This window comes from Balaenoptera ricei, chromosome 20, assembly GCF_028023285.1.
Source record: "Balaenoptera ricei isolate mBalRic1 chromosome 20, mBalRic1.hap2, whole genome shotgun sequence".
Classification (NCBI taxonomy): Eukaryota; Metazoa; Chordata; class Mammalia; order Artiodactyla; family Balaenopteridae; genus Balaenoptera; species Balaenoptera ricei.
In genome coordinates, this window is record NC_082658.1 from 23411067 (window position 1) to 23425060 (window position 13994).

The following is a 13994-nucleotide window of genomic DNA, read 5'->3' on the forward strand; positions in this document are numbered from 1 at the left end:
TGTCTGAAACATTTATATTAACATATTTCCATACAAATAACCCAATGAAAGTTTAGTATTAGTTGTTTTGTTTGTTTGTTTATACTGCAGGTTCTTAGTCATCAATTTTATACACATCAGTGTGTACATGTCAATCCCAATCGCCCAATTCAGCACACCACCATCCCCACCCCACCGCAGTTTTCCCCCCTTGGTGTCCATATGTCTGTTCTCTACATCTGTGTCTCAACTTCTGCCCTGCAAACCGGCTCATCTGTACCATTTTTCTAGGTTCCACATCTACCACAATACTTACCATGCCAACAACCAACAGATTTTCCTGGGGACGAAATTCCTCAACCCCCTACTGTGCAAATATACAGTAGGGTTTTATTGTTCGGGGGGGGGGACTTATAAGCAGAACAATAACAGGGTGCACTCAATCCCTCAAGCTTTCAGAGAAGGGGATTAGACCAGACTTAGCTGGATTGTGTGTCCCATGATCAGAGTTCCCATAGAGGAGGAGCCAGCCTGGAGTGCGTCACAGTTACAGGGATGGTGAGGCAGGGAACGTCTATACTACTAACAGTGGCAACTGCTTGGTGACAGAAATGGTCGCAGTAGGAGGGGGAGCCTATTTGCTCCATTGAGTTCGCTGGTACCTGCTGAGCTAGCTTTTTGCTGAGCTACTGAAAGGGGAAAGGAATGAGTGCCCAGGACTATCCGAATTATTTCTCATCACCTTCTGGATTCCCAACACCTCACTGATCTCCATTCCCAGGTTACATTTGGACCTTATCATCATCTGGAATTTGTCATAAAAAATCTTAAATGTACAATCTTTCATTCTCTGAACATAAGCTCTTGTCCTTCCAGTTCTCACTCATGTGTATCCAGCGTACATGCTCTTCAGTTGCATCAAAACCCCTGGTCTGGTGCCCCATTTTCTCCCAGTTCCTACTTGGTCTAAACACCCAAGTTGACCTCTCGGCCTCTCTACTTTTAGGCCACCATCAAAGTACTCTTTATAAAACTCAAGCTTGGTCATGTCTCTTCTCTATTTAAAACATTGTAGTTTGTGCTCTGTTTGGTCAAGGCCATGCGCCTTGACCAGGCCCTTTGGGATTGGGTCTCTGCTCGCCCGCACAGCCTCACCTACTGCCCTTTCCTCCTTGTGCTTCACGTTTGGGAACACCAGACTGCACACGCTTCAAGCCCACCCAAGGTTTCATGCTTCTTGCCTCTGTACTGTCCTCCGTCTAGAATGCCTTTCCTTCATCTCGTCCTCCCAAGAAACTTCTGTTTGGCTTTCTTCTTCTTCCCCTCCTCTAAGCCATCCCTCACATTTACTCCTTTCCAGCCAACCAAGAGCTGAACCACTTCTTGGTACACTGCCATTGTCATGTCAACACACTGTCTTCTGTGTATAATATATCTTCAGGTGTCTGTGCCTCCTCTCAGTCTTAAGGCCCCACAAGACAAGGGACTTTGTCCTAATCAACTCTTTCCCCAGCACCAGCCACAGTGTCTGGCATATAATCCAGGCCCAGATCAAGTTCTACCTTTTTCATGGACCCTCCCTAGTTTCCTAACCTTCCCTCCTCTGAATCCTACAATTTTCTTCCCTGTATCATTTTTGCCCTAATCATGTATTGTCTCATTTCATTATCTTTTAAAAAGTGGCTAAATTCTCTGACAGATTTCATCGGAATCAGAATTTGCATTCATTTAGTAGCTGTTGGCCTTGTATCTCCCTCTCCCCTTCTATCTCTCAGGTCTCAGTTAAGGAGTTGGGCTCTGAGCTAGTTTGTCCATCATAAGATGGTGACAGAGGCAGCCCCAGGCGGCCATGTGTTGTACCACCTGACCCTGGGCACCCCTCCTGCTTCTGGGCCACAGCCAGGGATGACTCCCTGATCCAAGGAGAGACAGCTCACTCACAGGCTGGCCAGGTGAAGTCTCTGGCTCTGGCAAAAACACTGCCCAATCTCGGTCAAGCTGGACCAAGCAGAATCTTACTCTTGGCAATTTTAATTTAGAAATATGGTAGGGTAGCATTTGAGACTAATAAAAAATTGTGCAAATCTGAGGTAGTATGATACAAAAAATATTATCTAAGCCTCATTTATGTACCAACTTTGAAAGAATGGAAATATCCCAAACTAGGAACCTGGAGCTACCTGGAATCCTGGTCCACACTTTGGGAAGCCCAGCAGTACAAGGATCTCTACCCCTGGTTTCTCGTCAGCTCCCTGTCTTTGTGACCACCTCTCTTACTGAAATCAGACCCCCACTCATTACAGAGTTTGAGCGGGCATGGGGACTTTCCATTCTTGTGACCTAATAGTGTAACCAAAGTGCCTAGTACTGTACCTGGTCCATAGCAGGTGCTCAATAAACAGCAGCTGCCTCCTTCTCCTCATTGTTATCATTGTTATCAACTCTTTGGTGGCAAACACAGCTTAGACGTCTCTGCATCCCTGTTGCAGTCTAACAGTTCTGGGCTCCAACCTTAACTCACACTTTTGGACGTGGGGCCTTGGGTCCTTGAGCAGGTTACCTACATTCTTTAAATCCTGTTTCCTATCTGTCAAATGAGGATAACAAGATATGCTTTCCACGGACTGTTGGGCTAAATAAGACCATAAGATGCCTAACCCAGGGCTTGGCACCAAGCAAGCAAGTGGTAAGTGTTAGCTGCTGCTGCTTCCTATAGTTAGTAGTATTAGTCATGCACCTTAAACACAGTAAATACTTGTTGGCTCACTGAAGTCACCGCCCAGAGAAAAACACTTGTTTTTCATTCTCAGTAAGAACCTTTGGGAGGTGACTTGGGCAGGCACTGAGAGAACAGATGTCTCTCATGCAGCATCAGCAAACTCATAACTCAGAACTGATGGGCCGTTCACTTTGCTTGGAACCCCACCCAACTGGCAGGAACCTGCTGGGCTATCTCCCAGGCCCACTGATCCTCTGGGGGACCGTGTGCTATCACCCCATGGCTTGCACAGTTCTTCACCTCATATTACTAAACCACCAGCACTGTCTGTGGTCATTTTGGTAGATTATCAAATCTTGTTCATTCAGAATTTCTTTTACTCATTAATGTATTTAACTCTCACTGACTTAAGAAATGTGATTAATGACTTTCTTGGCAGGAGTGGAAGAGCCTTTGCATCTTCTGCAGGTGGCACTGTCACTATATAATCACTTGGAATCATGCAGCCCTGGGCCTGTGCTGGGTGAGGCAGGAGGTGGGTAGGTTTGGGGCTGGGCTGAGCTGGAGGGAGCCGAGCAGCACACAGCTGACCCTCAGGGGGGTCAGGAGAGGCCAGGGCCTGAGGAGGGCCGTCTTGGGCAATGGCTGCTCTCACACATTCTTCTTTCCCCTGTCTTTCTGGAACCTCCCTGCTAGTTATCCAAGGGTTGGGATTTCTTTTTAAAGAAAAAAAACAACCCAATGGGAATTTTCCACCAGCTTGAAATGGGGGAGAACCCTCTACCAAGACAGGGTACACATTTGTACATGAGTTTGAGAACTTGGGAGAAAAGTCAGGCCTTGGCTCCACAGTGGAGGGAGGCCCAGTGATCCAAATATTCTGGCAACCCCAATGACCGTACGAGAGGGGCCAGAAGTAGATGGTCCTCTATGGGCAGGAGGTCGAGCATGTTGTAAATAACTGGTACTTGATGACCCAGGAGAGAGAGCACCAGAATATATTGCTATTTGATTTAATGATCTACGCCCCTTGAGGATGGTATGTTTTCCAGTTCCCAGGGACTGATGATACTGGGGAAACAAGGGAGGGAAGCCCCTCTTCATCCTTCTACTCATCCTCCTTTGCCCACATTTCCTCTTGTGGAAGTACTGGCTACCATGAGGGATTCTAGTTTCAGCTCTGCTTCTTCTTGCAGGCCCTTGTTAGTGATGTATAAATATTCAACTATTTACATTTTAATTCCTTACCACATGGTTAGACTTGGCTATGAATTTATACATTTTAGTATGAGAAAAATAAGTATTTTGCAAGCAATGCTGAGAAGCCAATATTAGAAAATAAAATTTGCAGGTGGCTTGAGGCAGAACAGGGCTCACTCTGTGGCTGTCTCGTGTGCGGTCTCACTTTCCTCACCCGCCCCTTCATCAACCCAATATGCAGCCAGAAGCTTCTCTGCTGGGGCTTTGATGACTTCCCTGGGGTAGGAAGAATAATGCCAAGGCTTTTACTTTTGAAAGGAACAATTATAGTTTTCATTATTTCCTCATTTTAGAGGAGAATTTTAAATTGTCCCCTATCATTTACCCTGCATCCTTATAGAGTATCCCATCCTCATCAGAAGACTCCCTGTCGTGTAGCTTCTGTGCCATGTTTTCCTTGCGTGTGGCGTCGAGAGGCCTATACATATCCCTAAGCCAAAGTGGCTGCCTTCTCCCGAAAAAGCCCTCCTGGAACTCAGAAAGGGAAATATTAATTCAGCATCTCCCCTGCTTTCTCTGGCCACAGTACTATATCCCCCTCAAATTTACCTGCCTCTCACTTTCCCCTGAGCTTCTCTTATGCAGCAGAAATCGAAAAAAGCCCCTTAGAGGAAAACACACACAGTTAGTGTTACATGTCATTTTTCATCTCTCTCACAATGTGTTATCTCCGGTCTTATTAGGACTAAATGGGTACCTCAGTCCATAAGCACAATGAGCAAAATCACCACAGACCTGGGATCTTGAAAATCATCCCATGCATGCTGGCCTTCCAGAAGTTCTCTGTGTCTGTCCAAAATGGCCCCCCCACCGTGTCTCTGGGGAGACCTTTGCATGTGGCTTAGCGTGGAGTATAGGCAGGATTTTCAGCCCCGTTCACCTTTCTTGGCCCTTGGCCAAGAGCCCTCGTGCAGAGAAAACACTGCACAGCGGCGCTGGGCAGAAACACGTTACTCTCTAGATGCGCTTCACACCAGTCTGCTTCGGACTTAGTCGCACATGCAGCATTTGCTGGGGGGGTGGCTGTGGGGAGAAGGTGCTTTTATTTTCCTGGCTGCTCTATCCTATCCTATAAGTTGAATCACACCAAGTAAACACCTGAACCCAACTAGCAAAGTTATCTATAGCTCTCTGACTTTCATATTGCAGGCTGTCACTGAGGTGTCAGTGAATTGTGAAATCAGTTTAAAGGCCATGACCAGCAGGGAAACACAAAGTACTCTTTTTGAATACAAATAGAAGAGAAAAAAATCAGAGTGCACAATAAGTTAGTTTCAGAAACTACTTATGCCCATATAGTATGTGTATACTGAATTGTGACATAAAACGGAGCTCACAGCCCAAGCACAGTGTGATCAGTAGAGAAGTCCTCAGTGGAAAGGGACCCTCTTCTTTTTGATAATCACTAGCAGTATGACCATGGGGCAAGATATTTTCCCTTTCTCTTTCTCCATTTCCTTATTATAAAAGGAAGAGACAAACTGCTGTCTAAAGTTTCTCCCGGTTAAAATTCTATGAGGTTTGGATAAAGGGAATAGAGAGTAGCGGCCTGAAAAACAGTAGGGTGAGAAGGGAAGTTTTCTTGCCACTTTACAGAAGGGACTCATAGGTTCTACCTTTCGTCAGCTTTGAGTGAGGCCAGCCCCTAAATCCCCAACCATGTGGCCCTCCCTACCGCAGAGCCTCCTAGAAGGCCTCTGGCCTGGCCTGATGCCTAGGAACCAGGCACCAGGCCAGCAGGAACAGGTACAACCAAAACCTCTCCCCATCCACCCTCTTTCCTTAAAGGACTAGTGAAAGCAGATGAATCTGTGCCAGTCCTGTTCTAACTCAGCTTGGGCTGGGAAGCTAATTCTGCTGATAAATAAATTAGGGTAAACCATTAGGGTAATGAAACATTCTTCTTGCCTTTGGTGAGGAAATTGAAATAGATGAGTTCTAAGTTCTCCTCTAGTTGTAAAATTCTGCGTTAAAAGACCAATATTTATCTTCTGCTTCTTTTTTTATCTTCCCCTTTTGCAATTCTATGAGAATAAATCTGTTCTGAAAGAAAACATGATCATGATTATCCATTACAATTATTTCCAAATCTTTATTCATTCCTTTTTACTTTAAATCTTATCTACTCAGTTGGATGATAACTTTTTTAAGGAAAGGAATTCTACCCTGTTTAATAATCCTTTGACTCTTCCACAGTACCTTAGGGTCTTGCATGCAGCTGGCGATATATTTTATTGACTGTTTTAGATAACGTTCAACAGATAATTCCTAATAAAAATTCTTAGAAGTAGGAAAAGAAAATAAAACTATCTAGCAGAAACCTAAGCATTGCTTTAAAGTCAAGAACAAGAGTAGGATGTCCATCGTTACTGCTACTATCGATCATTGTGGAGGAGGTCTTAAACAGTACGATAAGAAAAACGAAGCATTGGAAAGGAAGAGAGAAACATATTTGCATATGAAATGAGGGACCTAAAAAGACCAAAAGAATCAACCGAAATTTTATTGGAAGTAACATGAGTAAGATGGCTACACACAAAATCAAGAGATCAACATATAAGCCTCAATAGCTTTCCCATATAACACAAATAACTCACTAAAAAACAGATGAAACGTCCCATTTACTATATCAATAAAAATGCATAAAGTACCTAGGAATAAACTTAACCAAAAATTTGTAAGACCTCTGTGATGAAAATATTAAAACTTTTCTGAAGGACATTAAGAAGAAGTACTTACATGGCATGAGATACCATCCTCCTAGAATGTTGTAAAGAGGTCATTTCTCCTCAAATTAACCTACAAATTCACGGCAATCCATTTATATCCAGAATAATTTTAAAATAAAACCTGGCCAGCTGACATTTGGTAGAGAATATATTTAAGAATAGTTATGAAATGCATGAAAAAGAAGGTCAAAGAGTAGGAACTTGCCCTACCAGATATAAAATATGTTATAGAGCAACTGGAATTAAGCAGTGTGATATTGGTACTGGTACAGGACAAGATAACTGGATCACAGAATAGAGTCCAGATGAAGATAGTATATTAGACCAGGGAAGAAAGAATAAACCATTCAGTGAAAGATTTGAAAACAATTAGATCTTCATGTAGGAGGGAAAAGTTAGATCCTCTACCTCAACCACACTAAAAAACAAATACAACAAATTCTAGACGGATTATAAAAGTACTTGAAGAAAATTTTAGAGATTATTTGTACGTCATGAGGTGACAAAGGCCTGGCTAACAAAATCCACCCCACATGAGCCATGAGGAGAGGACGGGCAGATATGGTGGCAGACTGTCAACACACCTGCTACTCTGAACAGCCCTTGTCCCCTTTTTCCCTGGACTGTTTGTCTTCTTCTTGTTGACTTATAAAACTCTTGGGAGTTCCCTGGTGGTCCAGTGGTTAGGGCTTGGCGCTTTTACTGCTGCGGCCCGAGTTTCAATCCCTGGTCAGGGAACTAAGATCCCGCAAGCTGCACAGCATGGCCAAACCCCGCCACCCGCAAACAAACAAACAAACAAAAAACTCTTTACAGTAAAGAAATACTGGCTTTCATTGAATTCCAGTGTTTCGAATCTTTCCAGTGTTTTTGTCTCTAAGGAGACAAGACAAAAGAGTGGAGTGGGGAGCACAAGCTTTGCAGTCGGGTGAAACTGGCTTCTGCTTTTGGTTTGGCCACTGGGGCCTTACATTGATCTCCTTCATCTATGAAGGAGGGATAGTAATATCCTCACAGGACTGTGGGCATTAAATCTGACAATATATGGATAACTCTTCATCTTACGCTTGGCATGAATCAGTGCTAAGCGGGTGTCACAGACAAGATGGTGGAATATATCAAAGGCTCTGCTTGTGGCATCAGGCTCTGAAGGCTCTTTCCCACAAAAAGATTATAAAAATATTGCTTTTATTTTCTTCTAATACCTTTATGTGGTCTTTTTTCACATTTATGGAAATATGTTTATTTAAAATGAAAAATGGGGATCTGCTATTCTTTACCCCCCAAATAGTTAGGCAGCTAGTCTATCACCATTTATTCATTTTCTCCCACTGACTGGAATATTAAAACATGACATTTCAAAAGTCTTAAGAACACATGGTCTATTGCTGGACTCGATGCTACTTCAAATAAATATTCGGTTGCATGATTCCTCACTGTGGAATGGACATAACGCCTCATCTCTCTTCCGTCGAACACCAGTAGTGTCTACCATAGGAAGAACACTGCATGGCCCCTGTCCTCAAAGAGCTTATCATATAAGTGGGGAAAGGAAATAACGGTTAGGACTGCTCGCTTTCACTGCCGAGGGTACAGGTGCAATCGCTACTTGGCGAACTAAGATCCCACAGGCCAAAACAAAAGAAAACAAATTCAAGGTTAAACTCCATAGAAGTTCGAAACAATAAAAAGGGGACTTTACAGAAATTCTAAAAAAGCAAAAGGCCACATGCCACCTGGAGATGTAGAGGGGACAGTCTGGGCAATGGCCAATGACTAGCAAGCTGACCCCATGCTAGTCCCCAGCCTCCTAGGCTCAGAAATCATACGCTTCCTCACCAACAGAGAACTCAGGTCTTCCTGTTGTGGCAGTCTCACTTTATCAATAGCACAGGATTGATCAAAAATCAGAATGCCAAATTATTACTTGACAATGAGAAATACATCTGTTCTACACACAGGGCATCCGTGTCTACACAATCAGAGAATTACCTTCTGTGGAGACAGGCCTCCGTGGCACACTAAAGCACAATCACACAATCGAAGGCTACTTGGTGAGAACAGAATTAGAAAAGGAATCAGCTGAATCCAGAATTTAATGGGAAGGCCTGAGGCAGTGGATCCATCCAGCTCAACAGGCACAGCCTGGCTAGTGGGCCTGACTCTTCAGTTCTGCTGCCTAAGGTGCCATCTCTACTCCCGGGAAATGTGAGGATGGGCGCTGCCCATGTTGGTCTCTCCTCACCTTTTCTATGCTTTCACTACTGACCAACCCTCCTGCAGATAGACACATTTCTCTTTAGAAGTTAGTACATCATGTCAGGTTTTATTCAAGTCTGATAGGCCAGGAAGCCATTGGTCCTTACACATCTCTGCTCAGCGCCATGATGTGCTAACCTTGGTGTTTCTCTCTTGGGGGGCTGCCTTTTTAAAAACTGCTTCCCACTTTTGTGAGCTCTGAGGGGAGGCGACTGCTTTGCTATGGCCCCTAAGAAATGGTGACAAACCTCACAGGACTAGGATCAGGAGGGCTGGAGTATGCAGGGAAGGCTTTACGAAGAAAGATATCTGAACTTGAGCTGGCTTTTGAGAGGTTCATAGGACTTCCACAGCAAAGCAACATCAGGGAATCTTAGACGGGCAAAGGCACAGACAACAGCAGGCACGGACGTGGTGTAACCAGCGTACAGGGAGGAGCTGCTCTGGCTGCAATGGAGGGCTGCCATAGCAAGAGAAAAGGTAAATAAAGCAGGTGGGACTGGTAGGGTAGCATCAAGGTTGCCAGCTTATTAAAATCACTCTTTTAATGTTAGCCACTGCCTGTTGGGAAAAGTAACAAACCATTAGGTAACTGACCAAAAGGTAAACAGGCTAGCTCCAGGAATAGGCTACTATAAATATGACATACTTTAGGGTAGCCTGCGGCAGGATTTTACTTGCAGTGTTTTAATGGAACCTATCTACACAATTCCTAATACACTGGAGAAGAAAGCTGCTAAGTAAACCTAAGGAATTGACGAGATCATACTTTTATCTTTTAGGCATGTCCTTTTAGCCCTCCCAGGGTGACTGATAGCTCCATGAGTATGGAGATCGTATACCTCTCCTCACTTCAGCCAACAAGGAAAGAAATCAACAGTAGACTGAGAGTGACAGGTGAGTACATCAAGTCAGCATAGTTTTTTGAGTTGAAGAAATTTTACTATCATGTCAACTCTGGCCTTCTTATAAACTTAACTTGTCAAAATAGTCCAATGGCTTGTTATCACGGATCCAATTCCGTAGAGATCTCCTGGCAGTGGAGTTCCTTTAAAAAATCCGGTGGGGACTTCCCTGGGGGCACAATGGTTAAGAATCCGCCTGCCAGTGCAGGGGACACGGGTTCGATCCTTTGTCTGGGAAGGTCCCACATGCTGCGGAGCAACTAAGTCCGTTCGCCACAACTCCTGAGACCACGCGCCTAGAGCCCGTACTCCACAACAAGAGAAGCCAACGCAATGAGAAGCCCGCGCACCGCAATGAAGACCCAACGCACCGAAAAAAAGAAAAGAAACAAAAAATCCTGGGGATATAATTTTCAGTAAAAGAACAAATTGTATCTCAGTCCTCATGACTAAAGAGAAGTATCAAGTAGTAGTAGGTGGAAAAGTGGCTTTGATTCTCAGTTTGTGGGTTCTGAATCTGAAAGAATTATTGTCCTTACCTCAATGAGACAGAGAATTGTAACCAAAATCGTCACTACTACAGTTACAGATATTGCCAAGATGAGTTTGTTGTTACAGCCACATCCTGGAACTTCTTTTGTGAGCTAAAAAAATAAATAACAATTTTTTAAAAACAAGGAGATACAAGGGATGAAAGCTAACTCTTCTTAAACCTATTCTAAACAATAGCTAACTATTCTTAAACTACTATAAAACCCAATCCTTTCAGGCGAGTAGCTTCTATAAGAACAAGCTAAATTTAATGTTATTAATCTTATCATTAGCCTTTTCTTCTACAATTTATTTATCTACAATTTGTCTTGTGTTATGTCCTTTTCTCGTCTACCCTAGGAATAGTGGCACACTCTCTAAATGAGCAAAGTGGGAGATCACTGTCTTAGCCAGTTTCATGGCTGAAGATAAGATACGGACTAGGAGCCCGTGGTACTCCTGCTTGGGCACGTTCATGGCATGTCCTAAACTGAGTAAAAGTCCAGGTCCCATGTTTCAGGGGTTCTCCTCACCTCACTTGACTCCTGCTCTTTCTGCTCACTCTGGGCTTCTGTGCTCTCACTGATAGAGTTGTCACTTTTCCACTGGTCCGTATCCCATTCCGCTTTGGACACCTTTACTTCTTGCTGCTTGCTGAGAAGCTTCATCAGGAGGCCTGTTCTAGAGATGAGGTTGGCACAGGCCAGCTGCACGTGGGTCTCCGAGCAGTCTATTTTCAGAGTCTGGATAATATGAGAAATGAGCCTTCGCATGTCATTGTTGGGGATGAGGGACCGTAGCTGCTGCTTTAGCTGAGTTTCAACTTGATCACCCGGGGATGTGAACCCTAGGAAAGTGAAGCCTGTGGGCTTAGAGGATAATTCAGTGCCCGTGTTGTGCTACTCCCATTGTGTTTCGTTGGTGTGTTGAACAGTTGGCATACTGTTGTCTGCAGCGACAGTAGAATGTGCAGTGGAGACATTCCTATGGGTAGTGTTTCCAGGGCTGGTTCCTCCTGGCAGACTAGAGTTTCCTGTAGAAATAATTTTTTCAGAAACATTTTGTGCAGTATTGTTTTCTGAAGTAGTGTTTTCTATGGAAGGGTCTGAAAGAGAAAATAATTCTGGAAAAGGATTTTCCTGAGAAGTCACTTCTCGTGAAGATGAAACAGCCTCTCGTGGAGGGGAATTTATGAGACTCCTCCCTACAGAGAACGGAGGGCTTGCAAGCATCACTCTATTGGGTGAAATTTTCTTTCTGAACTTTCGACTCCTTTTGACTTTGGGTTTTCTGTGGACCCGATGAGTCCTAATTTTATGGAAGATGTATTTTTTCCCAGAATGTGAGATTAGTTCAAAATCCTTAATATTTCTAAGTCTAGCCTTTGCATCTTCTAAAACAAGTATAGTGTTGGATAAGTCTTTTGATTTGCTTTTAACCTCAGGTGGGGATTTTGGAGGGATGGAGGCAGAAGGCCTGCCCTTGAAGTACTGTTTCAGGGTAGAGGAACCTGCTGCCTTGTGTTCCTTTATGAATGAAGACTCTGCATTGGAGGACTTTCCCACCAGCTTCCTGGGCCTCTGCACCATGAGTAGCTGATTCAGCTTTCTTGGGGATGGCCTCCTGAGCCTTCTTTCTTCGGCAGTGCTCGCCACAGATGGCTGGGCATTCTGTTTCCCCCAGACGCTCTCATCTCCCACTGCTTGGAGGTGCATTTTCTGTAGGCCCCTCGGGCCCTTGAGGACCCTGTTCATTCTCAGCAGCTTTTCCTCTGTACTCTTAGTCTTTGCTAGGCTGTCTTTCTGTGGTTGGGCAGTTTCCAACTTCTTTTGAAAGATGTAGCGTTTATACATGGCACTTAAAAGGTTGGAACGCGTACGCGTGGCAGGTTTTTCTTCCTTTTTCACCTCATCCATTTTTTCTTGAGTTTCTGCATCTAACAAATTTTCCAGAAAATGGAGTTTCCTCCATCTATTTTTATTAGTTGAATTGTTGCGTACACGTTTAACAGAAGGGCTCCTTGTATTGTTTTTCAAAAGGCCCAGCGGCGTATCTCCATCTTGTGTATTTGAAAAAAGAACTTGAAGGAATGGTAATAATGTTGATTCCACATCTCCTAGATTTCCCTCTGAGATATAAGGCAGTATGTAAATTCGTGCCCTGATAATATCACTGTTTTTATTAAAGTCCAGCTGCTCATTCATGAAGCCTGACAAGCTGATAGCACTTTTATCTGAGGATGCCCTCTCTGACTCAATAGTCAGCTCGGGGCTGTTGTTCTTCTTCCACGCTTGTAACACCTTCATCAACGATCCTTCTGCATTCCCTAGAGATGTTTCTTCATCTCTCAAAAAAGAGGAGACTGTTTTTGATCATTGAAGACTGATGGGACAGCTTTTTGTCAGGCCACAGCCAAATAAATTAGGAATCAGTCAACGTTTGAGTGCCACTTAGGAGAAAAAGAAACCCACACTTAAGCCTATGACTGGCAACAACAAAATGTGAAAAAGGTATCTCTTGAAAAAGTGGCTATCTACTCAGAAAATTCTGTAGCGTGAAATATAGTAACTATATTCAGGATTACTCCACTGGTTCCCAGGGGCCAGTACTCAAGAAAAGCCAAGGCTGGAGGACAAATACTCCCCATCTCAGCTGGACTCTCTGCAGATCTACTGTGACTCCTCACATTCACATACCCCATCCTGTCCTGCCTCAGAGGCAGAGGAGTGTGAGGCTTCCTCTCTCCACCTCTTCAGTGTGCTTGAGTTCTTGCTACTATCACAGATGTCCACGACAACAACCGCCGCTAACAGGTGGTCACCTGGACATTCTCTTCTCCACCCACCCACCGAGTCCTTTGCTCAGTCCCTGCTTCCATATATCCCAGCCGCCATAACAGAAGGCTCTATACAGAAAAAAACACTATGTCCGCCGTGGCTCTTTGCTAAAATTTGGGCAGGGATCTAGGGTATATGTTACGAGTTGCCAGATTGTTTGTCAACGTGGAATGTTCAACAAATCAATGGAATAATACTTGAGGTCCTAAAATGCAGAAGGGAGAAAGCAACTTGTGTCAGATGGCTACTTTGCTTTCATTTCATTTTACTTCTAATATTTCCAGCTTTACTTGGGGAACCATCCAAAGCTTATAACTGTGTGAAGGTAATGTGTACCATTGTGTAGCTGGGCTTCTCTTCCAAAAGGATTAAAAGTATTTTTGGTCAGGGTCAAAGGAGGAGGGAAGGGTCATGAGAAAGGAGGAGCATGGGCTTGCAGAGAGCCCCAAAAAGGGGACAGGAGATCGGGGCACTAGGGTCATAGCACTTAACACCTCTGATTTTGTTTTTCCTCGCCTGTAAAAGGAGATGAAAAATGCCTTTTCTGCACACTTCTGGGCGAGAAGGGAGTAATATAATTAGTAAAAAAATTGTTTGGGGCAGTTCCCTGGTGGTCTAGTGGTTAGGACCCAGCACTTTCCCTGCTGTGGCCCGCGGTCAATCCCTGGTTGGGGAACTAAGATCCCACAAGCTGTGTGGCACGGCCAATAAAAAAAAAAATTGTGTTGAAAAATCAGCAATATTGTCTTTATAGAAGTAGCAAAGTGTTATTATA

The 13994-nt window shown here is 44.0% G+C and overlaps 2 protein-coding genes across 9 annotated transcripts in view; both read right to left on the bottom strand.

The window, feature by feature from the left end:
- Nucleotides 1-11267, bottom strand: LOC132355467 (leucine-rich repeat-containing protein 37A3-like). Its single transcript, XM_059907841.1, has 3 exons — nt 10916-11267; nt 10391-10495; nt 1-6001 (listed from the first exon to the last, which is right to left on the bottom strand). The coding sequence occupies exons 1-3, from the start codon at nt 11153-11155 to the stop codon at nt 5909-5911; spliced, it is 438 nt and encodes a 145-aa protein (XP_059763824.1). The 5' UTR covers nt 11156-11267; the 3' UTR covers nt 1-5908.
- The window catches only part of LOC132355462 (leucine-rich repeat-containing protein 37A3-like), an 18045-nt gene continuing 15312 nt past the window's right edge, over nt 11262-13994 (bottom strand). For 6 of the 8 annotated variants that reach the window (XM_059907832.1, XM_059907831.1, XM_059907828.1 and 3 more), the window contains one exon: nt 11262-12726. In XM_059907832.1, coding sequence (XP_059763815.1) covers nt 11282-12726 — 1445 coding nt within the window. In that variant the 3' untranslated portion in view covers nt 11262-11281. Of the gene's footprint in view, nt 13425-13994 lie in introns of all 8 variants that reach the window. The other 2 variants (XM_059907833.1, XM_059907834.1) reach the window with 2 other exon arrangements.

Bases quoted from the DNA above. Each gene is read 5' to 3' on its own strand.
- LOC132355467 (XM_059907841.1), bottom strand. From the start codon at position 11,155: ATGCGAAGGCTCATTTCTCATATTATCCAGACTCTGAAAATAGACTGC. The intron at 10,496-10,915 runs GTGAGGAGAACC...TTATTTTTTTAG, and splicing joins AAGAGCAGGAGTCAAGTGAG to CTCACAAAAGAAGTTCCAGG. The intron at 6,002-10,390 runs GTAAGGACAATA...GTTTTCTTTCAG, and splicing joins CAATTCTCTGTCTCATTGAG to AACAGATTTATTCTCATAGA.